We start from the raw sequence: 26245 nt of genomic DNA on the forward strand, positions 1-26245 counted from the left end.
GTTAGCAATGCTAAACTGCCAGCAATTTTTTATCTAGCATACCGCTCACTAACATTACAAGCTAAATGCCAGCAGGCCATGGGCACAGTGGGCAATCCTCACGAAGAGCTTTTGCAGCTATCATAGAGACCACAACAATCACATATGAGCCTGACAGGGTATCAGATGATACCACAGTATCCGAACCGTTCCAAACTTGCGTCCAAATCTACAGCCTCAAAAGTCAACACTATGAAGCCAGGATGAAAGCATAATGTCCGGTATTTCTGCTACGAAGCATCCCGTGCAACCAGACTCAGTGTGTCCCCTGCAGTAGAGTACATACCCCTGGCACAGGGCTGCGCCGATGGAATGGGGTTGAGGGGGCACTACTGGCCGTGGCACCTCGTGATGGCTTTGTCTGGGCAGCCAGCGAAGAGTGTCCGGGGCTCTTGTCGGCACTCGGCTTCTTGGCACCCCCTGACGGGCTTGGGGATGGACCCCGAGCGGCCAGGCTCCCAGCGGCCGACAAGGCTGCCAAGCTTGGCCGACCAGTGCGAGTGCACCTGTGTGGCATTTGTTTGTTCTAAGTTGATGACGTCGCGGAAAAAATGGGCACTGAAGCAAGCAGCAGTGCAGGGGAATATGATGAAGGGAGGCATTGCTACGGAGACAACATAATGCACTACGCACCGAAAGCAGAAGCAGTGCGTCTGCCCGCAAGGGTCACAAAACTCCCAACCGGCGCCGGCCTCTTCATCGCATGCCCTGGCCAGCAGAGAGTCCTGCCACGTGGCCACCTTGGCCTTCTGCGCTACCAGCGCCACGGATGCTGCGTGGGGTCCCCCCAGGACATCGGGCGGAGCCACCCGCACCGGTCGCTGAGACTGAGCTGCCCCAGTCGCACTGCCAGCATTCCTGGCTGCCGCTATGGCTCCGTGGAGGTAGCCCGGTTCACATGGTGACGTGGGAGGCGTCAAGACCGCAGTCAGACCAGGGGGAATGCCAGGCTTGGCACCGGCAGGGAAACCATGCGGACGGGAAGGCGCACTGCCGTGAGCACCCGCCACTGTGCTGCTGTAAGGCCCTCCCACTGAGGGGGCAGCCGGAGCCGCAGGAGTGACCCCCTGAGACGGGTCGGCCTGCTGCCCAGGCACCACTTCGTCCGTTTCCACAACAAACACATAGGCCGAGGGATAGCGCAGCTTGACGCCACCTGCCGGGGAGAAATGCACAAGAAACAACTAAGCCTTCCACTCACCTCAGAATGCAAGCAAAAAATGCAGAGGGAGAGAGAGAAATAAAAAAGAGTGAAAGAACACTTCGGGCGCTAGGCGACATCACCTTACTTGCCATCTCCTTCTGGGAGCTTTTAACTGTGCGTGTTCATAACCCAACCCCCTTTCAAAGCCATGGCTCTCAGTTCTGACCACAAAGAGTGACAGCACTATAACGTGAAATGAGGCAATCAGAGTAGCACTGCAAGCATTTCCATCAAAACACAAGAAGCTACCTAGTGAAGAATGCGGAAAAGGAAGAAGACGAGAGAGAGAGAGCTCTGGGAGGGCACCTACCCACAATGACCTCGAGGGCACACGGCAGAGGCTCTTCATCTCCGCTAGAGGGAGTTGCGTCGCCCCGGTGGGTAGTAGAGGTGAAGAGTGGCAGTGGGTAGAACTGGTGCCACTCAGTCAATAAACTCTGGGTGGCCACATCAGTCTCTTTGAAACCCTGGCCTGTCAGCACACCAGCCAGACCAAAGGGCCCCAGAATCACTGTTTCACGAAAGAGAAGCAAGGAGAGAGAGACAAGTCAAGTCACTGCGCCCTTAGTGCCTGCACTACCAAATGTAGCAAGACTTGTGGCCCAACCGAACACACACCAAATCTGAAAGGCTAGCAGCTAAAATGATACACGATTTTATAAGGCACAGGGAATATGTTTTTACGTAGTGCTGACGCCAAAGCAGGCAAGAAAGTAGACGAAGGCTTTGCAGAAAACTGCCTATTCCTTCAAAACGAACAGAGAATAACTCTGCAGTAGCAATAGCAATAGCCCATACAACTGGCAGTTACCAGGGTCAAAATGGCTACACCATTTAAAACACAACAATAAATCTCCAGGATGACATATTTACATTGTTACAAGCAGTTTTAAACACCGCAGAATCAGCAGCCCGCAATCTTTAGAAGACAATCCAGCTGAGCCCAGGAAACATGTGCAAGATAACTATCTCCAGGCAGAATGATAAGACATTGTGCCAGCAGCAACAAAAAACACACATACCATAACAACATAAAAAAAAAATTCTTGCAACATCACTGCACACCTGACAAGGAAAGAAGTCATAAAATGGAAGTTTCTTTTCTGTTGGGTGGCTCTGTTAATTTTTGCAAGGGATAGTTTTTGCAAACGCAACGATGTGCAAGCAATACACATCAAATGGAAGTTGCACCTACACAGTAAATGAAGAGAAGAAGCAAGCACACTAATACCCCTGTCACTCTAGCAAATTTAATGTCATTCGAACCTAATGGCATTCGATGCATCGAATGTCATTCGGTCTCTTTCGGTGCTACACGGAAAAAAATAATGTCATTCGAAAATGATGGCATCGACGATCAGTGAAAAAAAATAGTCGAACTGAACGACATCAGCGCGCATAAAATATGTTTGAAATTGTTGTGCAGTGTTTCAAAAGTGGGTGAGAACATTTGTGGGCCGTATTATAAGCTTAAAATATTATTTCCGGCCATTCTGCACCACTTTAGCCATCAAAAGCCAAGCCAAGTACAAAGTCAACCACAAATCCGATAAATGTAAACAAACAAAATGGCTGACATGGCGGCGCGTGGACACGCGCGGAGCTTGGAAATGTCTTCCTAAAGGTGAACTGCTTAGTTACGTCTTTAAGTACCTTCGAGCTTAACGAACATGGCACGCCAACCAACAAGAATCACGCATCCCAAAATGACCGACGGTCGCGGGAAAGACGCTGCTTCACGCTCGGCCGCTGCGGTAGGCTGCTGAGACCGAGAGTAACAGCTATCCATGGCAGCCTCTAGTGTAAACAGATTCACACAAACATTAACTTTTTTTAGCAGAACTAAATAAATGCACTTTCTAAGTTTGGCAGTGTGCACAATATATTTTTCCCGTCGCTTGTTCCTGCTGCGTATCTGGTGTCCAGAGTACGCACTCGGTTCGAGATCGAATGCGAATGAGTTCCCCTAACTCATTCGATGGCGAATGTCATTTGAACCTAATGACATTACATGTTCCCGTGTAGCAGTCGTTTAATGACATTAGATGCTAATGTCATTCGAATCGAATGACATTAAATTTGCTAGTGTGACAGGGGTATAAGTTGTATTTCATGCTTACAAGAGAAGTTTCGCCCTGCTATGCCGACAACAACCCTAAGATACAACAAGGCCACACTGCCGCTGCTCACCTTTACATGGGCTCTGGCTAGCAGACTGTGCAGCTAGCAAGTGCTGCCTGGAGACACGATGGATGGCCGGGTGTTGCCGCACATCAACACTGGCACACACAGTGCTATCACCGTGCACGAAGAAGTGAAATGCAAACGTCAACTGCGTTGCACTGGAACCCCTGCACGTGAAGAGAGTGGCATGGGCAAACAACAATCAGACTGCAGTTCAGTCGACACCTCCAGAAATAAGCATTTTAGAACACAGGGAAACAGGAAGTCCCCACGAATGTACAGAAGATTTTCCTGGCCTCAATGAGGCATGCCTTGTTTTGTGAACAACACAAGGAGCAGCTGCTCACCCCTTATCCTTGTCAGCGCTATCGCAGGGCTGAAGGAACCACCTGCCCATCCTTGTGAAGCCTCGTGATAGTAGGCACCTGCAAGTCCACAGGAAAAGGTGAAGCACAGTTAAGACACATGAATGTTGAGCACGTCTGCCTGGCGCATAACTTTTTTTGGTGCAAGACATTAACTCTTTAAAAACTGAAGTGCTTATTAAAAAAAGCACGTCTGTTTGAAATTATTAAGCTGTGTTGAGAGACCAATTTCCTACCACCTAAATTTTAAGCCATTTGGGCGCGTCTCAACACAAAGATACAGTGAACAGGCAGTCTCAAGATGTGTTAATGAGCTTCTTAGTGTCCCAAGCGAGACTTTCTGCACGAACTGATATCACTCTTGCGCAGCTTATACGAGACTGCCTCTGGAAGTCGCACGTGCAGTGTCAAGAGCAAACAATCCCACAAACAGCACCAACACACCTTTGTATAAGGTTGTGCAGAGCCTTGAACAATAGGGAGCGGCACTCGTAGGAGAGGCCATTTTCCCAGCTGCCTTGTTCTGTGTCTGTAAAGAGGAAAAATATGAGTTGTGTGTTAAACTTCATGTAAATACTTCAGCATGAGGAGTCTACAGTATAAGAAGTAAACTAAGAATTGTAAATAATTAAGATGAAACCAAAAACGGGCCCTATGTTCACACATAACCAAGAGCACTGTACAAAACAAAATAAATGAAAAGATTTTGTTTTAGACATTACTTCAGCAATGGAATCACAGCAGACTGTCCCAGTAATCGGGGAGTCAGTTCATTTATTCCCTTTGGATTTGTGTGCTCTTAAGCATGCTTTCATTTCAAGCATAAGACCTTGGTTGCCAAAGGAATGCAAAAATCTGTACGACACTAATTAAACCCACAGGCAGACAGTCCCCAGTGTAAAATGGTTATCTACCAAGCACTGCCCCAAATCTGATGAATGTACATTACTTTATTTCACCACACCAGCCAGTTACGTTCCAGCGAAAACGACAGAAGTGGTTCCTGCAACACCACTGGCTGAAATGATATCTTAAAAAAGGTACATCTTATCCAAGAGGATGTGGTGAGATAGTGATAACACTGTGGCCAGGTGGATAACATATCACTGGAGAGCAGGTGAATGCGGAAGTTTATGGTTGCCACACACTACAACATGACAACACTTCATACAGGAGAAAGACCTTATGACCCCTCCACAGAATTTACTACACTCACTGAAGCGAGAATAATAATGATTTTTTAGTAGGAGGGCTGGAATGCTAGGAGCCCCCAAGACTATGCACATGCTATATTTAGTTTTAGTAATGGTACCACAAGAAAACGAATTTCACTGAGCTGTGTTTCAGGTACAAATAGCCTAAATAATGAACGAAACAAAACCCTTTTGAGCAAGAAATAACGCCCACCGTTTCCTTTGAAACAGAATGGTAGGTACTCATTTTTTCATGTTTTGAATAGTCAGATACAACTTAAAAGCAAAGTGGCAAACCCCCCTCAAAGGAGGCTCTTCAGACAATGGTGTCTTCTCATTTACACAGCGATCAAGCTAATCCATATTTAATCCCCCGGCATGGTGGATTTATCCCTGCTGAATTTTTTTTCAAAGTAGAGTTAGCGGATAAACCACAAAGTCATGAAAATTGGTAGAGGCCATTTGCTGGAAGGTTCCCCTTTAAGAATTCGCAGCTTCATCACTAAAGTTGTATCCGACTAGTATACTCAGGCAAATGACAAGGAAGGAAAAAATTTTGTGTGAGCAGGTTATTTAACTCTAGCCATGTCTCTGGCAGCAGTCCTATTGCTCTTAACCTCCAGGTTAAAAAGAAGAAAAAGTGGACAGACTATTAGGATTGACAGTAACACGAAATTTGAACGCAGCTCTTCAGGTATTTTCACGTCACATGCCATTTCAAGCCACCTGCCACGGCTGCAAAGTGGCGTGCTACGCTGCTAGCCACCTTCCGGGATTCTCTTGTGGCAGCCGCCTTCCGGTTGACCACCCTCCACTCTCATCGTGGCAGGTGGAGTTTCGCTCTGCTAATACCTGCCAACACGCCCCCCGTCACGCACCTACACATGAAAGCTGTCAGGTGGAATGTTACGCCGACAATGCCGAAGCGGAATGGCCGCCTAAGGGCTGTGGTCTAAAAGCGTTAACGCAGTAATACAGCCCAAACTTTTCTCTACAAATGGGGGCCGACCACTTTTCAGCCTGCGATAAGAGGTTGGGTGAAAACGAAACATCTGGCTTATGTGGGGCCCGCCATGATTCGTGAAGAAGGCAGTCTTCAGCTTTGTTAAATGCACTTGCGATAAAAATTCAATATAAGTATTCTTATTCTGCACACACCTTATAAGTATTCACACACCTGCACACACCTTATAAATATAAGTATTCTTATTCTGCACACACCTTATGACACTCCATCTGCTTTCGTCACTGTTTATTCGGATGAACCCATACCAAGTTTCTTAGCAGCACAGCAAAAATCTTTTCCGACGCAAAATTTCTCCTGGTCTTCAAACACCCACGACCATTTCAGCTCACTGAACGACGAACTGCAACAACACTACGCAAGACCACGCTTGCGTTTAGAAGCAACGAAATCGGCTGGGCCGAAAGGGATAGGATGCTGCAAGAGGGCGATGCCGGACTAATTTCGGGCTCGCTCGCGCTCCCCTTCCCACGCGCGATCGGCGAGGCGACATCCGAGCCACACGAGCGCGCGCCCGCGGTCGCCGACGCCTGCGCGGCGCGGGGAGGGGGCTCACGTGACGCGACACGCCTCCTCCCCGGCCCGACTCCTTTCGGCCCCGCGCCAGCGCCCTGGAGTCTCCCGCGCGCGGGGGTGAAAATGCTCCCCCCCCCTTTCCCAGCACTCCCTGGAACGAACGACCGACCGACTGCTTGCCGCCGCCGTTTCGCGGTGCGCAGCAGGCAAATGCCCGCGCGCGCTCTCCACGCATCGATTGATTCGGCCCCGCTGTTGCGCCGCGCTTCGCTCTCGTCCGCGCTCCCCATCGGGCCGAACGAGCCCGGCGCTCTTGCTTGATTTCGCCGCGCCCCTCCGGCCACGGTTACGAAACGGGACGACGACGCAATCGCGGTGTCGAAGCCCCCGAAAGAGGCGCGCGCCTGAGGAACAGCGGGATTTGAGGGCCGCCTTCTCCCGCGCAACAAGGTCTCAAGGCCATCCTTTAGCGGCTGACGCAAACCGAACCTCCCGCAAAAGGAAATAGAGATGCGATGTTACTGAAAAGACGAATGACAGTGCGTGGTCCACTCCCCGACCAAGGGCCATTGGGTTCAAGGGAGAAAAAGGGAGTCGAGAGTAGAAAGGTGACGCCTGCACTACGAAGAAGGGTGACAGTGACGGCTGAACTCCATTTTAGAACCTCTACGTATGGTGCTAAGGAGCGCCGTGCACCGGTCACAAGTGGCGCTGTCACAAAGGAGCTGCCTTTTGTTTTTTCACTCGAGTGTGTTGAGCAACGCGACCCGGAGCATCCACAACAGCCGGCGCAAAAGGAAAGGGAGGGCGGGGTACCCCTAGCAGGGGCCCGAGCCCACAGGCGCACGAACGTAGGATGATGGGGGGGCGGCGGTGGCGGCTCCTCCCGCCGCGGACCCGGAAACGACCACAATCGGTGCACGCGGAAGAAGCAGCGGTGCGCTCCCTCTCGCCGCCAGCCGAGGCACCGAGCGCGCGCGCGCGCGCGCACGCACACACCTCTCCGGCTATCGACCGCCGGAGGCCGCGAAGACGCCCTTTTTTGCACGGCGGCGACACGGCGCCGAGACTACTACCACCGAGCGGTGTCACGGTTACGGGAGCACCGCAATGCGAAAGCAGACGGAATGCCCACGTGACGAGGCCGGGTGACAACCGTTCGCTCAAATCTGTCCTGGAGGCTGTGCTGTTCCCGCACGCCCACTGTCACAAAGACTGAACCTTCAGACAAGACGCACCAACGACCACACGCCAGCTTGCGCAGTCAGAGTGTAGCGGCGCCGGCCCTCAGTCCCCGGTCGCACGCGGGTACGCTCGGATGTGGGTCACTCCGCGCGGTCGACTTTTCCACGGCAGCGCCGCATGCAGGCATCCCCCGAGGCGCACACGTCCTCCCCTCCCCCATTCGCGAGCGAGCGCCGGCCCCTTCCACGCCTCAGCTGCGATCAGGAGCAATGCGTGGATCAAAAAAAAAAAAAAAAAAAAGTCGCCGTCACAGCCACCTTTTGAAGAAGCACAATTCAGGGGAAACCTGGGGGGGAACCCGCCTCAAGTCCCAGAGAAAACTTTACTGGCAAATCGGCAGAACACGTTTGCCACACGAAGAAACCACATCGACAGATAGTGAGGACGACGAGTTCGAATGGACTACTAAACAACGCAAGCCCGAGCCACTGCAATCATTTCGGTGACGCAGAGTGTAAAGCTGCGCACCCGAGCGGCGAACTGACATGACGCGCAGCGAAGTGCGCGGATTTGTTCCCTCAGGCTCACAAAAAGTTTCCATCGATCAGGCTCTCAAACCAATTTCAATCGCACGTTAACGGCACAGAGCCCCAATGCTAACACCTCTTTCAAAGCCATAACGCCTGGTGGCAGCGTGGGAGGTGGCGCAACCCGCTTACGCAGGCCGGAGCAACACGCAAGTGCAAACGTGCAAGCCGCGACGACAGCGTCACATTTCATCCTTCCTTACAGCCATCCGATCGCAAGCCATTACGCAGTTCGGCGGGAAAGGGCGACGATAACGAGGTGATGGGGGGCTCAACTTGGAAATGAGCGGCAGGCTAGCGAACTTATCAAATACGACTCAACCGATAGAAGGCCGGCACTCCGCGTCGCCCACGAGGGCACCACCGTCGTCGGACGCGATGGGGCCCGACCCACTTGAAGTCGGGCAGAGCACCGGCATAGTGCACGAGCCGAGCGAAAAGGAAAGGCGGCCGTCGGGTTGACGACCGGGCGGGAAAAAAGAAAGCGCGGTCCCGTTTGCGCCAGTGGGGCGAGACCGGCGAGGGGCCCCGCGGTGCGTTCACCCCGCGGCCACACGCGCGCCGCTCTCCGGGCGAAGACCGCGCGCGCGGGCAGGGAGGCCCCCCTTCGCCGGTGAGGTCGACGCATCCCGCAACTTGTCCTCGGACGCGTGGAGCCCTCCGCTCGGTAAAACCGGGGCTAAAACCTCGGGCGTCATCGAAACGATACAAGACCGCCGGTCGGTGTCGCGAGGAAGGGGCGCGCACACGCGGGTCCCCGGAGCGAAAACGCGCGCACGTATCGGCCGCGATCGCACCCCCACCGCACTGGGTCAGTGCCCTTCCAGAGCGCCGCCCCGCGTCCAGGACGGAGGGAGTGGGGCTCGAAAAAGAGAGACGCGCCGAACCTGCTCGGCACGACTTGGCGACGGCGGTCAAACAACACGTCGGCCACCAGTGCGGCAGCCCGAGGAGGGGACAGTTCGCGATGTCGTGGCCGCCGCCCCCCACCCCTCTCTCCGCTCCGCGGCCTGAAGCACGGGCCGGCCGGCGATCGGTCCTGTCGCCAACAGCAGCAGGCCACGCGGAGGGGGAGGAGGAGGCACGAGTCGCGGCGCCGAAAAGCGGCGGCGGCAGCAGCCCGCCCTCAGGAAGGACCAGGCTCAATGAACTCGGCCGGCTGGCTCGCTCCTCCGCGGAACGGGAGGGGGGTATTCCCCAGCCGCGGCGCCGGTGAAAGACGCGCAGAAGGATGGGGGGCGCCGCCCCTCCGGAGCAAGAGAGAGGGGAGGGGGCGCGCGTACCGCGGCCGCGCGCGGTGCGTGACGCGCGGCGCCAGTGGGAACGCGCCGAGCCACGTCCGTCCAACCAACTAATACGAACGGTGCACACACGATCGGCAGTGAACATTCCACGCTTTGGTTGCTACTCATTTGTACTCAAGCCCACTAACTACCATCAAAGGGGAGGGGGGGGGGGGGGGGTCGATTGCGTCAGTGACAAGCACAAGGTAGGAAGACCTCATGTGAATTATATCGCAAGTGCAATAATACTTTTCATGTCTCATTCGAACAATTGCTGAATGGAACAGTCTTGGTTCCATTCCAACCTTTTCAGCAGAGGTTGGAAACGGCGTTTATGTGATCTCTGAAGTGTTAATTTCCCGCTTTTTCGACATTGGCCATACAGTCATGTAAATAAACAAAAAGTAGTCCCATCCAGGCCTGCCAGACCTCTTTCCCAGTGTTCCTAGGTCGCCAGCAGCGCTGAGGCAACGTCCCCACCGCACGGCAACCCTCGACACAACGTGTCGGCAACTCCGAAACCCGCGTGCTCGCGGAAAGCCTACGTGAGCGCGGGCACGGGAGGAGAGGGGGGCCACAGCACACCCGACGCCCACCGGCGCGCAGGCCGGGCCACCGCACCACGCACCGCCGATGAGGGGGAGAACGGCGGCATTCCTCCGCGGCACACACAACAGAGAACGGATCGCGGGGAGAAAGTGGCCCGTTTCCGGTCGGCAGGAATCGCACCCCCTCACTCTCTCTCCACCTCTCCGCGCCGATCCAAGGGTGAGGCCGCCCCGCGCCGGTCCTCGCGTACCCTTACCTGATCACATCGCCCTCCTTCATACCTCCACTACGCAGTCTTCCTTCTCTCTCTCTCTCACTGATTCCGTGCAGCGCAGTGGCTACGGCCCAGGGCTCAGGCTGCTTCAAAGAGCTAGCGTGAGAGCCGCGAGTAATCATCCCCTCGCTAGCCCGCCGAAACAAACGTTGCCGCGGCCATTATCCGCCGAGGCCGCCCGTTCAACCTGACCTGCGCTACCTGCGCAGCCGCTCGCGGAGGGCACACGGTATACCGTTAGGTCGACGGCGGACGTTCCGCAGGCCTGTCAGCGCAGCGACCCTTCATCGAGGATCCCGAAGCGCCACGCGTCGAAGTCGGCGCGCCCTTCCAGGAAAAACAGAACCGGCCACGACTCCTGGGGGCACTCCGCAATGCAAAGCTTGCGCGCTGACCTTGCAACGGCGGCAACACTGCGCCCAACTAGCGAGAAATGAGCGCACTGCTCATCTTTTATTTTTTCGTTCCAAAGACTCCCGGTGCCACCGCCGGAGCTCTCCTTTTTCCCCGCGGACCGCACAGAGAAAGAAGCCAGTTTGAGGATACAGGAGGCACGAGAACAGGCCCCACTCTTTTTTTTTTTGTTACCTCACAGGCGGCGGCGGCTGCACGACCGGTCAATACACCACGCCCAGCGACCCCCTCCGTCCGGAATAGAAAGGATGCATGAGTGAGGAAAACGGGGGTGAAAGACGGCCCTGCCGGCTCTTTTCTTTCAGCCCGCAGAGGGAGAGAGAGAGAGACGGCCGCCAAGAGGGCGGCAGGTCGCCAGGTGCGCCGACGCGGGCCTCCCAAAGCACCGAGCAGGCGTCGCGAGCAGAACGAAGAGGAGGAGGAGGAGGAAGAGGCCCCCAGCATCTGAACGGCCCGCATCGCCGAGACGCCGACTCTGCGTGCCAGCAGCGATGGTGGACGGTCCGCGACTCGATCTCGTACGATTCAGCGACTCTGCTCGAACACAGGCGTCCTGGCACGTACGGCAGCGACAAAAGGGCATACGTGCCCCCCCCCCCCCCGTCTTATTTTGGCAGAGGAGACGGAAGCCCGCGGGCGGAGCACTAGAAAGTAGGTCGCGCGACAGCCCCCGCTCACGCTGAAAGGAAGAGACGAGGGGTGGGTAGCGAGGCCGCGGTGATGCGACTCCGCGCCGTCCGTCAGATGCGCCCCCTGCTACCCGCGCGCTACACGAGCCCCATTTACCGAACAGCTAACAGCCGGGCCGGTCGAAGTGAGAATTCGATCAAACAGCGGCATGCAACAGGGCGTCAATCTTGACATGAACAGGAGCCATTATAGTGAGACGGCGAAAACGTTTAATCAACCCACGCACAACGTTCACGTTCGTCGAGGTGAGCGTTAATGGTCCTCCCTCCACGGCGAGCAGGTCGATTCAGGCGGCAGACATTACTGGCGGGAAATGTCTGCCGACGACGAAAAAATCGAATCAATGACCGGGGGGCGCGCTGATGAAGCGGGTCGCGACCGGAAATTTCTCGAGACAATCTGCCTAACAGGTGCGGGAAAGTTATTCCAGAGCCGAAACTACACGGGCGGGAGGAGGAAGGAGGGGGGGGGGGGGGGGGGAGCGTCCAGCGCTGCCGACGGCAGCGCGAGCCTCCACTCGTCCTGCGGCGCACCGCGCGAAACGGGCGCCGTGCAAGCAAGCGGCGGGTGCCAAGGCCGACCGAGCAGCGGGACGCGTACGAGGAGGGAGGGAAGGAGAGTGAAGCCCCGCGGCGCGCGACAGGGCGGCTTCCGAGAGCGGCGGCACGCGTCCTCGTCACGCGACTGCCTCGCCCGCGACGACGACGCGTCTCGCCTCGCAGCGGCTCCCCGGCGAGCGTACGCACATACACACCGACGGCGCGCTTCTCGTGGCGACCTTCTTTTCCGACATCAGGCTGCCTAACTACTCGAGTTCCGCGCTCTCGCTCGCCGCAAGGGGGGGGGGGGGGGGGGGGGGGGGAGCGCGACACGATCCTTGGGTGCCATTCAAAGAAGCTGAGCCAACGCAAGGCACGGCTTGCTTACGCCTGCGAGGTTACCGATGCCGCACGTTTTCCTCTAGCCGGCAACTCATTCGCGTGTAAGCGGGACCTAGCATCCTCTCCGTGCACATTATAAAGCGAGACGTCTATCCACTGGCAAGTGTAGGCATCTTCACGCTAGTGTGGCACGTGTTCGGGCAGTGTCCAACCTGGACTCTGTTCTGGCAGTAATACATAGCCAAACACAGGCGTCCGGTGGGCACCGGCAGTCTCCCCCCGCCGGCGTATGCAACTAACGCCCAAACGCAGGATAGAGGGTGGCGCAAGCGCACGCGTCCCCTGCCCCACTGCCGCGGAGCCACCCCGCCGGCCTCGCCGCAGAACGCGATCCGTGCCAAGGTCGGGACGACGCGGCCGGTACGAGCGGAGCATAGCACGCGCAACGGCGACGCGCGCTCCGGGAGAGTGCAGGGCAAAGCGTTCGCTTCCCCGTTTAGGCGAGGTTTAGACCGTTCTTCTCTTCCCTCTCCAACTCCCTCACCTATGGGTCATCTGTTGCGCTATTCAAACACGGCACGAGAAACAGATTTCCCACGCGCGAAACTGCGCAACTACAGTAGAACTTCGTTATAAAGAAACAGTGGATATAACGAAGGAATGACGATTCCCCTTGGAAGCTAGGTCAACACGGGCTATAACGAAGCCATGGCTATAAAGAAGTAATCGCCGGCCCCCTTAAACTTCGTTATAACGAGGTTCGACAGGCCGGGACCGGTGTCCCGCTGGGTCAGCTGTTCGGTCCACGGTGAAATGCACGCCTATCCTTCCTGTCTCCGGAGTTCCGTCCCAAAATGGGAAACCTTGCTCACGCACATGACTGAGACAATCCCAAATTTAAGTGCCCCCTCGCTTCATCTGCCCAGCGAATTTTTAGCTGCCAAGGCTGTTTGTTCATTCAACAGTAAGGCTCATAGAGCTCCCCTTCAAGTGTAACCTCGAGAGCAGACAGCCTAGACCAACACTTCCTTGCCTAAGAGGCGTATCTCACACGAGGTTCGGTCAAACGGCAAATATTCCCTCCCACACACCGAAACTTCGAAGCCATCGTGCGAAAATAAAATATGAGACTCAAATGTTGCAAGCGTACGAAGAAACGGCTACCCAGGCGAAAAAAAAAAAAAGTGTTACAACTAACGTCGAAGAGGCGTGAGAATAAGCAGCGAGCTTACCGCTGAGCTCCGGCGAGACGAGTCCGGCCAGGTCCGGTTCCTCGCCGTACCAGAAGAGCCAGAGTTCGCGCCGGTGCGGCTGCTCGGGGCGCGTCACCCGGCGCCAGACGCACAGCAGGTCGGCCGCCAGGCACTTTGCGAACGACCACAGCACGGGCTCGGAGAGGGGCTCCACGCCGCCGCCGCCGACGGACGAAGAAGAGTGCTCGGTGCTGAGACGACGCCATTTCAGGCCGCACAAGTCTGCCTGTGGGGGCGGAAACAAAAAAGGCGAACTCGTGTCAGCCCGGACGCTCACAACAGTGCGCAGCACTTCAAAAAGCTGACTAGTGTTACCCGCAATGTGAATGTCCTAATGCAAGAAGATAATAGAGCAGTGCACTCTTGAAGTCTTAATGCGCCCTGCGAAACTCATACGAGTCATAAAATCAGCTAACCTATTCCCATTACTTTGATAATTACAGCGTCCTTCATCATACTTTCGCTCACTGATGCCCTGAGGCATCAGTGCAAGGAAGCACCAAGTCAAATGCAAGGAAGCACCTTTTGCCAGGGACCCGCCAGTTCCTTGCGCAAGGAAGCAAGGTATAAACAATCAAATAAATAAGTACATAAAATCCCCAATAGGTCACCCCACAAAAGCATGGGGTAAAATGTATGTACGTTGTACTGAATGAAAGCGGCTGTAATAAAAAGTTCCCAGCCACTGCTCCCACGAACGGCCAAGGCAGCGTTCGCAACGCAACAGACCGCTCGCTTTAAAGGCCACAAAAAATAAAAGGTCGGGGGGGGGGGGGGGGGGGGGGGTATTCCGATGGCGCGCCCACGCTCCGGCTGCAAGATTCTTGGCCTTGGAGCTTGCGCGACAGATGGCGCCTACGTTTGAGTGATGCGACAGCAACACTCAAACAAAATATGTTAGAAGTTTACGCTTTGAAGAACTAGCGCACTACAGCAACGCACTACATCAATACGAACAATCCCATAAGGAAAAACAAAAATGGCATAGATCACTGTCGGCACGAGTGTGTCACAAGTGCAAGCTCGGAAGGAATGTAAGTATTTACTATGTTGAAATAATGTTGGATTCCCGAGCAAAGCTGTTCATAAAGCGGGTCGTCCATAATAATGAATCGTGAAGGAGAAAAAAATAATCAAGAAAATCTTCATGCTAAGTTCTGCTTCTGCGCATGCTGGTCAGCAGTGAAGTGGAAACTAGACATTTTTTTATAGCTCCAAGTGCATTATTCTAGTAGCCATTAATCGTTACTGCCGTTAGACATAATGAGTAACATCACCCCCCTCCTCCCCTAGGGCTCCGGCCACCTCAGAAAAAAAAAAAAAAACAGTTCCAGCAGCAAGCAAGCATACACTCTCGCACCACACTGATTCTTTCCCATGCTCACATGCGGATATCCTGTCTGTCGCTTATATCATTATTAATCGCGCTACCAGACTAGCGCTTTATCACTTCGATTGCACTCCTCACACCGTGCTGCCAGTGTTATGGACCTCAGGAACATAAACACTTGAGTGCAGTGGGGTCGTGTGGGGACCCTGGGGCGTGCCCCGAATTCCTTTGTAAATAAAGTTTTCTCTCTCTCTCTCTCTCTCTCACACCTGTCGCCACAGGGACACATTCTAAACAGAAAAGTGAATCGGAATCGAACCCTCGACCTTAGGCTCAGCAGCAGACCCTCATACAGCCACTGCGGCGGGAAATGACGACGATAAAACACTAATACCAACAACGACCCCCTTGCCGATTTCAATGCACCGACCGCCTCGAAGTGCGCAACTCGAAGACATCCTCGCGGCGCGCGCTATCAGTGACGTAATCACCACCCTGCTCTCTCGCTCGCTAGGAAGGCGAATGGCGGAAAGGTAGAGGGGAGGGAGGTTCTTACCCGGGGTCCTGCACTACGCCCGGAAAAGGGGGGGGGGGGGGGGGGTGAGGAGGAGGAGGAGAAAGTGTGCGCGCATTCTGCCGGGCGACGCCGTCCCCGAAGAAACGCGTGCCAACAGCGCTGTTGCTGCTGCATCGATCGCTCGCGCGCGGGGCCGCCGGAGGGGCTTGAGCTGCCACCGCGGCCATCGATCCGTTTCCAGCGGCCATCCATCGAGAACTGGTGGCCGGAGCGGCGGAAATGCAATTAGAGAGCGCGCGAGCCGCTTTAATTAAACGCGGCGACGAAGGCGCGCGGCCAAGTTGGCGGCGCGCACGGCGCCTACCTTTCTTTTTTTTTTTGCTGCCTTCGCGCATCACGGCACATCCGCCGAAATGTCGCCGAACGAGACAGCGAGCTCCGACAGAGGTGCGCGGAAATAGCCACCTGCGGCCTAACAGAAGCCCAACACACGCGTAGGGCTCCTCACTGTAGGGTGCTACTACACTTCGTAACAACCCGTCGATCCCAAATGTGGCACATGGCAGAACAGCGAAAACAAAAGGGAAAAGAAAGATGGAGTGGAATCAATGGAAAGCTCGAAGCAAGCGTCCCCCTCCGTCCGCCCACGGTGAAGCAGGGTTACTAAAATAACAGTTCTACTAACGCGGGAGTGAAGTAAACTGCGTTTATAATGCCCAAGAAGCCCATAGCCCTACTCGCCGAATGCCTCCCTCCCCGAATCCCCGTTACATGTCTCCTTTCTACTTGGAATCGTTTCAATCGAGGCCAAGGAACTGGATTACCTTTCGACGCGGGGCATTCGGCTCGGAAGTCTCAGTGACCATGACTTGATTACTGGCTACTTGGTTACGTATTGAGATGGAATCGCAGTATGCTTTTTTTCTTTTTAAGGCGAAAGCCTTTAATGCCTCATCGTTGTCGACAGGAGGTTGTCGACAGAAGGTTGCCGACCGAAGGTTGTCAGCAGAGGTGTCACGCTTTTCGGTGTCACGCTGTTGACCCTCAGCCGCTGATTACCAACGTGACATCTGTCGAAATGGTCATGACGTCAGAGCGCGCGGATTCACAGTAATGAGGTCACCCACGGATGCCTGACGCCCCCTTTTGGAGCAGACGACAACTAATAAAATAGTTGTCGCCCGCTCCGACAGGAGGCGTAAGGCGTCCGTGGGCGACCACATTACATACCTCATTACTGCGAACAGAGCCATCGATACAAGCGAACTCATTGAAGCAGAGAAAGAGAGAGTCGTGCTAATGGAGCAGTCAAAGTGTGTAGTTGTAATGTGCACTCAAAGTGTGCAGTCAAATACAGCCCTAGTACAGCACAAAGTCTCGCAGTCAATGCCAAACAGTGCGCCAGGAAAGGCTTTCGCCTTGCAGCACTTTAGAGAGCCACAATGACCCTTGAATTTTAAACATGTGGTTCAAGATACCGTTACGCGAATCACGCGAACCCCTTTCGCGATGACGGGAGACAGGCATATCATCTTAGCTAGGTAGAATTAAAAAAAAAAAGAAAGAAGAAACAATTACGAAGCGCCGAAGAACACAAGCGCACCGGAAATTGAAAGTCTGGTTCGGTTCGGCCGCGGAACCGAACCAGACTTTCCGAACGTAGCTACGGTACTATACCTGCCCAAAGTCGCCAGATTAGCGCTTCCGGGCACTGCGCAGCGCGCACGCTCGTCCAAGGGCCGGGCAACTCAATCGTAGATCCGGAGTTGAGGCGGCAATCAAGATCGAATTCGAAGCAGCCTCGGTATTCAGCGAGGAAAAGCGTTATTGCTAGGCGGCCAATGCCACTTTCACTTTCCCGGGACAGGGCCGTTGCTGTTATAAGGCTTGCTCCTTTCAGCAGCGCGGTGCCTCACTATCACGAAATGATGTTACGTATCGAATTTAGTAGGGCGAAAAAAAAATGTTCCGTTCAAGGTCGCGCTTTTAGGGTAACATCAGGGCGATCGTTTTAGAACCACCATCCGACGAAACTAAGACGAAAGCGACTGCGTTAAAGCTGTAACTGCCACAAAAAAAAAAAAAAATTACGGAAGGGCACTTAGACTGCTTGCGGGCTTTGACTGCGAAAGCACTGTCTCATCGTGAGCCATGTTGCGAGAATCATTAAAGATTATCTCTTTTCTAATGAAATATCTACTCATTAGCATGCAGTCCTAAGGAAACTCGTACACTAGGGTTAACCTTAATTCGCCAAGAATTAACGCGGTTTTCTGGAGTATGGGTCTTACGTGCTCGCCTAACAGTTTGAAGGTCCTTGATTCAATTTCCCACACACCTTCGGAAACAAATTCATTTCTCCTTCCTTCGCTACAGACGTCACTATCTTATGGCCTACTGTTGACGTCACGCGAGAGCATAACGACGCCACTTAGAAATTTCGTGCCATTTCGTGAGGAATTTCGACACCTTTTGTGCTAATGGGTCATAGAATGCCTTCGCATTAATAAAAAAAAATGAATTTAGAAGTTCAAGGACGCAAAAAAAAAAAACTGCGCCGCACACAAAGGTTGTTGCAGGGCGGGCCCTCGGAGGGGGGGCGACACCTACAAACTTTCACGTACTGCAAACGCTTACAAGACCGGGCGGTGCTAGCGCTTATCGGCGATGGCTCGAGGCGCCGTTTACTCCCGGGATTAAGTGCAGCTCGCTCGCCGCTATTTCCGCGATTCGGCACGCCCCTGCCCGCCCCGTTGTATTCTCGTTTAACGTCCTCACCGCAGCTACCGGAGGCCGCGGAACATGTTGGCTGTCGTCGGCGATGCCCGATCCTCGTACACAGCTACCGCGAGCACGCGCAAACGGTTGTGCCCCGCCCCGGCGATGCTCGCGACGCCCGGCGGCGACGGCAGAACTGGTCGAGGCGAGGTCAGCCTCGGCGGCTAAGGACGATCTCGCCCGGCGCCTCACCTCGGACGCCGGCCGCGCTTTCGTGACCCGCATTACGAAAAGGGGGCTGAAAGCGGTAAGCGGCGTTAACCCTCCCGCCGCCAGGGGAACAAAGCGACGGGACGTAATAACGTCGACGGTGACGAGAGAACACGAGACACGGCGGCAGGCAAAACTGTTGAGCGACACTTTCCAAAACTATCTCGTTCGTCTATAACTAAGATGCAACCACACCTGTAACCCAACCATCACCGAGTACTTCCTCCGGCATATCGAGTATGTTACCTGCCAGAAGTGCTTCTTTGGTAACAGTACGTCCCCCCTCCGCTCCCCCACCTCCTCGTCCAGTCTAGGCTCAACGAAGATAGGGTGTCCTCTTCTGACACCGGTACAAGAAAAGTACGCTGACATCGGCCAAATCAGAGCACAGCAGATGAAGTGAAACGGGGCCGCTGTCGCAAGTTTCTCCTCTCTCTACCAGCACCACTACCACCATCTACGCATGGTCCACTGTGCAGGACAAGGACATATTCCAAGTGACCACCAACTGTTCCTATTATGCGCCACGCGAAGTGATGTTCTTATTCAGTCTGCTGTAGTAAAAAAGCAACTACACAAAGGGCTCTGTCCACTTTCTTCGCGTTCCGCGCGTACTCTGTACTTGGGAGATACAAAGCGCAATGAAACCAGCTCACTAATAGTCTCACGGTATTCCAGCGAATTTCCCTTCCCCTCTGGTGTTCACTCCTGACACATTCATAGACGACCGCGGTAGACACTAAACTATAAACCATAAGTCGCCGTTTTTTCGTATCATTTTCGGTTACATAGGCGTTGTGATTCATTCGACGCAGAGAGCCTCGCGACGGCTACGACCGCACCACACAGCTGACCAGCCGCGACCTCCCACCGCGACAGCAGAAATCGCGCCACCTGCCCAAGGCCTCCTCCGAGGATCGCCCGTATCGGCCTCCCCCATCTACGGACGAGGCCGCCAGGGATGCAGTGGGCCGATAACGGCAGGGGGGCTGGACGCCAGCGGGCTTGGCACGCTGGCGGCAGAGCGCGCCTTCCGAACGCTCGGCCCCCGCGGTGCGCGCTCAGTCCGCAGCCTACCGCGGCCGCACGCAGCGCATCGCGACGCGACACGCGGAAACGCGTTTCCGCCAAACTCCGCCAAACACCGCGCGACCACGCTATCGGGGAGGCGGAAGTTCGCCGCTTTACACCGTTACACGCGCAGAGAGGCGCGGCGATCGCTCTTGTCCCATTCAGCGGAGTCTGCCGCGTAAATGGTTGAGAGAGAGGAGGGCGCATTCAAGGCTTCAAGCCTTAACAAAAAAAAAAAGGAGAAAGAAAACTGACGCGCATTAATTACAGCAGTCGCCACGTGTTGGCAGAACAAGGAAAACGGTAGTGGAGGAGGAGCAGAGGTTGCTGACTGTCTGAAACTAAGAAGACTATGGCTCTAGGACATCACACGAAAGTGATGACAAAGCGTCGTGTACGCAGCAAACAGCACACACACGCGTATAAAGAGACGCAGTACAAAACACGCAACTCGGAAAAAACAGTGCAGCGACATGAACAGAGGTCGACACGGAGAGTCAATCAACATCGCTCCAATTGTGGTGCAACGCCGCAACGATTATCGTCACGCATCCGACGGAACCATAACGCGCGTGCAATAACGACGGCAGCGGGAGGAAGAGGGGAGGGGTTAGCTCCGACAGCTGTCGACAGTCGAGGCATACACCAACGCGGGGACGACTCGCACGCAAGACGACGCAGCGCGCCAAACGGCAGAACAACGAGCAGTAGAACTAAAGGCCACAAATCATTTCTGCGGGGACGGACGCGTTTCGCAACAACCGGGATGAGCGCGCGCGCGCGCGCGCCGAATCCGATGATCTGGCCGAGCTAAACCAGCGAGCGCTAAACGTTTCCACCCTCGAGGCAGCAGCAGCAGCACACTTCGGCGCCGTCGATGATGGGGGCCGCAAGCCCGGGAGCCGATAAAGAAGACACGCCCGAAGCGAGGAAAGAGGAGCGGAAGGAAGATAGAATGAGAAAGAAGAGCGCGCGCGCGCCCCACAGACCGAGAGAGCGCCACGCGTTGGTCGCTTCGATCAATGGGCTCTTCGACGCCGCTTTCGCTGGCCGCTACCTCGCGTGCGCGGTGGTACGCCCACGGAGCGACGCCCGTTGCCGCCCCTACCGCCCGGGGGCGCAGGCACGCAGGTGCTGAACGACGCGAGAGAACGGCGCCAATTCTGGGGCCCCACGAATTCGCCCAGGGGCAGATCTCGGTTGGCCACTTCCCTGCTTGCATTTAGAAAATGTCGCGTTACGTCCCAGTCTTGCGTCGCCGTCCGCGGCGAGAAACGAAACGGCGAAGGCGAGCGCCGAATCGTTCGGCCGCGCTCGGAGAAGAGGAGACAGAAGGCCGGGACCCTCCGCTGTTTAGACCTCTACACCGTGATAACGATCGGCGGACACGCACGCGACACGCGCCTCAACGCCGATCGTTTTGCGCCGAAAGGCCTCCCGAAGAGCGAACCGCAGCAGCAGCGGAGTCACTAGCTTCATTTCAGCAGCCGAGAGCGGGACCCGCGAGAAGAAAGAGGGGCTCCACGTCTAATCTGATTGAGGGAGAAAAAGAACACCCAGAGCTGGGCACGCAAGCGTTTTGGCAGCAGCAGCGCTTCCCCATCCTCCCCCCTCTCTCCCTTCCCTGCCTCTCCCCAAGTCGGAGCCCAAACACGTGCGAGCACGGGGGAGGAAGCGACCGCCGCTGCCCGCGCCGCGTGTCAGAAGCACTTATCGATTGGCCGGCCGCTGCTGCTGCTCCCTCCCAAAAGGAACGCGCGAACGCAGGGATGCATCTGCTCCTGCCACTGCCCCCCCCCCCCCCCCCCTCCACCACTTTCTCCCCGCTCACTCTGGAGGGCGCGACGAGGCGTCAATCGTTCCGACATCTGCGACGTTAAAACGCTAACCGCAAAGCTCCGCGGAAGAGCACGCTTCGCACGGCCAAGTGGCGATCGACGACAGTGCCAGCACGCTACTACGTCCATGACCATCCTAACGACAGGCATCGCGTATGCGCGTGGACTCTGAGGTCACAAGAGCAGCGTACAACTCTATATAATTTCGCTTGGAAATGATTCCGCCACTCCTCCTTGCACACACGCGAGAACGGAGTGCGAGAGCGAAAGGGCGGAGGGTTAATTAACCGGCCAATTTCATTCTCGCCACCTATTACATCAACAGCTGGACGGGAGGTCATTCATCAGAGTAAATGGCGCTTTAGTCCTAATAGGTCTTAACAAACAAAAAAACAATAACCCAGCGACTACCTGTGCATCAAAGAGGATGTTAACAACGTCGGTTTGGGGCCCCGTACGTCTCGGTGTGTAAAAATGAAAATTGGTTTTGAGGAAGGGAAATACTCAATAATTGTCACCCGAACCGCCCCGTAAGGAAAGGGATAAAGAAGGAAGCGCGAGAGCAGCCGTAGTGGAGGTGTCAGGAACAATTTCGACCACCTGGGGATATCTAACGTACGCTGACATCGTACAGCACGGGCTGTAGTGATCGGAGGCCCAGCCAGCGGAGAACGGCGAGCCAGTCAGGCGCCGTCAGGTATGCGGCCAAAAGCGCTGCAGTTTCTCGGCGTTGGCGTGGACAAAAGCTCTAATCCCCTTCGCCGGCGATGCTGAATGCGGCTCTGGTGCCGGACTGCGCTCCTGGGGACTGGCAGCGAGACCAGGCTAGCCAGCCGGGCGCCATCAGGCCACTTCGGCCGAAGCGCTGCTGCTCGGGGAAGACAAAAGAGACACTGAGTGGGGCAGCTACTGGCGACGGCGTCGGCGTACACAAAGGCGTCTAATCCCCTTCGCCGGGGAGGCTGAGTGCGGCGCTTCTCCTGGACTGCCCGTGGACCGACGGACAAGACCCAGTGGCGACGACGGCGGGGGCGACGGCGCCGCCAACTCAGTGCCCGCGTGCGCCCTGAGCAGCCGACAAAGCGGAAGGGCGACACGGCTGATTTGTCCCTTCCACCGAACTGAAGAGGTCACCGGTGTGAGCGGTCAGCGCTCGCGTCCCCATCGATCAGGATCGTCACTCAGCAGCGAACGACCTTTGGGCCTGGTCAAACAGTTCGCGACTGGGAGACGCCAAGTTCCTCCTTGCCCGTGTGTGTGTGTGTGTGTGTGTGTGTGTGTGTGTGTGTGTGTGTGTGTGTGTGTGTGTGTGTGTGTGTGTGTGTGTGTGTGTGTGCGGTGTGCGCGATCACGTGGGGAGGGCGGAGCTTAAGAAGACGCTAGCAGCCCATTGGACGCTCACCCAGAGATCGGATTCCCTAGCTGGGTGCCTGGGGAATCTGAACTGCATTTAAGCAGCAATCTGCAGTGTGCCAGATGATCCTCCCCCATTTTCTGACTTTGGTCTACTTGCTACTGTACATAATGTAAAATAAACCTTCAAGCTTGCTATTCCTCCCGAAGGCTTCCCTCCGTAGTCTGGCTGCTTCGCCCTAATGCGGTGAAGACCCTGGTCCCGATCCCCGGCCACATCAGGACTCCTTTAGCGCTTCGCCTCCATCGGGAGTCACAGCATGTGAGAGGAGAAAGCGTCCCTTGTGCGCCGAAACACTCTGAGGTGTTTTTGAAATACGTCCGTGAGTCCGCAGGGACATAAGCGGTCTTCACTGTTCGCCGCCAGACCAAGTCATCTGTTTATCCTACAGCCCGTGCGCCAGAGGCCTAACTCCCAACCATACGAACACCCACTCGGCTGTGGTTAAACATCTTACACACACTTATACAGCGCGTGTGTGTGTGTGGGGGGGGGGGGAGTGAAAGCGAACAGTCACCGACGGAGGAGGAAGAGGAGAAAAAAAGGCGAGGAGGTTAACCGGTAGATGAAACCAGATTGCTACCACAGTCTTCGCGCATATTTATCGTGATCTATACAACCCGAACTGTCAACACTGCGGCCAACGAGCCAACTACGATCATATACTGTGTGGACTGCAAAACAGAGCGACCTCCGGGTGGTCTAGTTACTGCTCCTCGTCGAGGGCTACGTACTCTCGACCACTTAACGAGACCTCTTAGCATCAAGCTCTTTCCAACGAATAAAATATTTTGTAATCAATCACCTGCCGCAGTCACCGAAACCATGATGGAAAACATATGGGACTGTTCATTTTTTTTTTAATTTGTGGTGTTCTTCGATGGAAATTTAATAGCGTAATTATTTTATGGCTGAAAAAGAACTTAGAAAGTAGCGTGTACATACACGCACACACATTGTCTCGGATGCCGTTGTCATTCCTTTTTATGCTATTTGCAGCACTCATATCTCAGAGACCGTCTACTCTTATCTCAGAGAAGCGACAAAACAGTCCTTGCGAAACGCATCGAAGCGGACGCGGAAGTGTGCGGGCGCGATCGCCAGTTTACTATCAGCGGGGAAAAAACACGAGGACGGAACAAACACGACAACACGAGCGTTTGTTCCGTCCTCGTGTTTTTTCCGCGCTGTTTTACCATGGATAGTAATAACCAACTTGCCCACCTTTCTGTACTTCTATCAGCGATACGCTTCTCCGAAAACCGGCGGTTATGAAAGTTCCCAGCCTCCAGATTTGTTACTGCGCCCTAATAACACAGTACAGTAATGTCGCGACTCGCGACGTTACCTTAGGGCATCGACCGTTTATACAAACAGTGCCCGTATTTCGGGTTATGTCCATAAGCCCTCTCCATTCCTTGGAAGCCTGACTGCTTCTCAGAATGTTGCCGGGACATTCTCGGAAATCTGTAGCTCCGTTTTAATAGGGCGGTGAGTGGTCAACAAGTTTATGACACCATCAGCATGGCCCACTTGTTTCGGCGCCAGCACACCACACCAATGTTACCACGCTGCTGTACGACGTCACTCCTCGATTCGCTGAAGTCTGGCACAATTAGGATCTGCACGCATATTGCCTATTCCACTTCGGGAATTCCCCTAAACACATTGGACCAACACCGTACCCAATTCCAAGTTGATCAATTCGGCCTCACCCTGCCACCTGCCAGCCGTCCTAGCTTTGTTAAAGCGATTGTTCCGGACAGGCGGTGGTCTCGGGTTCGATTCTCAGACCAGGACGAATTTTTCTTCAATCACAAGGTTCTGCGAGAGCTGCACAGCTTTCCTTTGTAGCCGTACCGCGGCGCTTGGGTGAATTCTAATAACGAGTACTCCACCCGTATCTCAATGTCACGAACGTAAGGACTACCTGGACTGAAGAAGGATCGACATCTGAGCTATACTCCGTCTCACAAGATGTTTGCAGCACTACGAAAGGTAGCGCTCTCTCGTCCAATCAGGATGGCGCGCACTACATTAGTGTGTTCCTACGCGCCTGTGGCTCGATCCAACTGATGTCCAGGTGGCTTCTTTCTACCTCTAGCAGGTGGCGCTTGATGTCTTTTTATTCTTTTTTGGTTTGTTTCTGGACAGGCGGACGCCCTTTCCAAAGGGACTAGCCCCACTTTTTTTTTTTTTTTGTCGAAACCTGTTCTGATCAGTTCCTCTGTTGTCGCGAAGCCACCTGCTTCGCCTGCTTGGGGAAACAGCGCACTGTCGGTGTAGAGCACACAGGAGACACAACAGACTCGACCGACGCCATGTTGGAAGTGGCGACGCCTCACTACCTCGCAGCGGGCCTTCGCAGAGCTGTGTCCGTACGGGCTATGTCTGGTAATATCACTTGTGATTGAAACACTCCCTACCATTTAAATATACCTGTCCAAACCATGTTTTCAGTTGCAATGCTTATTGTTTTGATTAATAGTCATACACTCCTCAAATATTCGAGGGACTATTTTCTGTGTTTCTGCAGTCCTGATTGGACGAGAGAGCTCTACCTTCCGTAGTGCTGCAAATATCTTGTGAGACGAAGTATAGTTGGTAATGCACCACGAAAAAGTTTAGCGCACTCACGACGAATGACAAGGTAGACAAGACAACACAGGCGCTTGGGAGTGTGTGCGCGTGTTTGTGCGTCTGTGTTGTCTTATCTACCTTGTCGTTCGTCGTGAGTGCGCTAAACTTCTTCGTGACTACCTGGACGTTTGGATGGTTGATCAATCCAAAACTGCGTTTTGACCACACAGCGAGTTCAGTATGCACTCACAAGCGATAGATTTTGCTCAACATTTCACAATGCGCGAGTACTACCCTCACGCAACCTATGCTGTTCTTTTATTTGAACCTTCTTAACGCGCATATCAGTGTGTGTGTGTGTGTGTGGGGGGGGGGGGGGATGCATGAACGACAGCAGGAAAACGAACCATCTGCGATACGAGCTGGAGAGTGTCCTTTCCCGCTGCGCTGTTCGCCACCACCGCTGCAACGATTGCGCGGCACACAGGAGAATCGCAGGCAGCTGCGCGTCATCGTAAACGGCGCGGCGGGTGAGAGTGGTGCGCGACCGCGTCACAGCCGCGTCGGCTTTCCTTGCGCTTCCGTTCGAGGCAGCGCGTTAACAGACACACGCTCGAGGCACAACACAAACGCGTAGACGGGGAGAACATGGCGGAAGCAACGCGCAGGAAGCGACCGGAAGAGGCGGAAGTCCGCTCGCTAGAAACGGAGGGTCGGGTGTGTATCAAACACGTTCCCAGTAAGAGTTTTTTTTTTTTTTTCCGGCGAGAGAATGCACCCGAGCAATCACTTGTACGAGACCTAAAGGAGAGGAATTATCCGGGACAGTTGCTACGCGACGCGCAATCAGCAGCGCGACAACAAAA

The 26245-nt window shown here is 54.7% G+C and overlaps 1 protein-coding gene across 2 annotated transcripts in view; it reads right to left on the minus strand.

Annotated features, from left to right (window-relative positions):
* skd (mediator complex subunit skuld) overlaps positions 1-26245 on the minus strand; it is a 77315-nt gene that overhangs the window by 31893 nt on the left and 19177 nt on the right. For both annotated transcript variants that reach the window (XM_089573999.1, XM_089573998.1), the window contains exons 2-8: positions 13621-13867; positions 4237-4321; positions 3775-3852; positions 3434-3594; positions 1554-1754; positions 673-1195; positions 326-545 (exon numbers count right to left, since the gene is read on the minus strand). In XM_089573999.1, coding sequence (XP_089430125.1) covers positions 326-545; positions 673-1195; positions 1554-1754; positions 3434-3594; positions 3775-3852; positions 4237-4321; positions 13621-13867 — 1515 coding nt within the window. The remainder of the gene's footprint in view (positions 1-325; positions 546-672; positions 1196-1553; positions 1755-3433; positions 3595-3774; positions 3853-4236; positions 4322-13620; positions 13868-26245) is intronic.

The sequence above is a fragment of the Amblyomma mixtum genome, chromosome 2 (assembly GCF_055824585.1).
Source record: "Amblyomma mixtum isolate Tamu chromosome 2, ASM5582458v1, whole genome shotgun sequence".
NCBI classification, from domain to species: Eukaryota; Metazoa; Arthropoda; class Arachnida; order Ixodida; family Ixodidae; genus Amblyomma; species Amblyomma mixtum.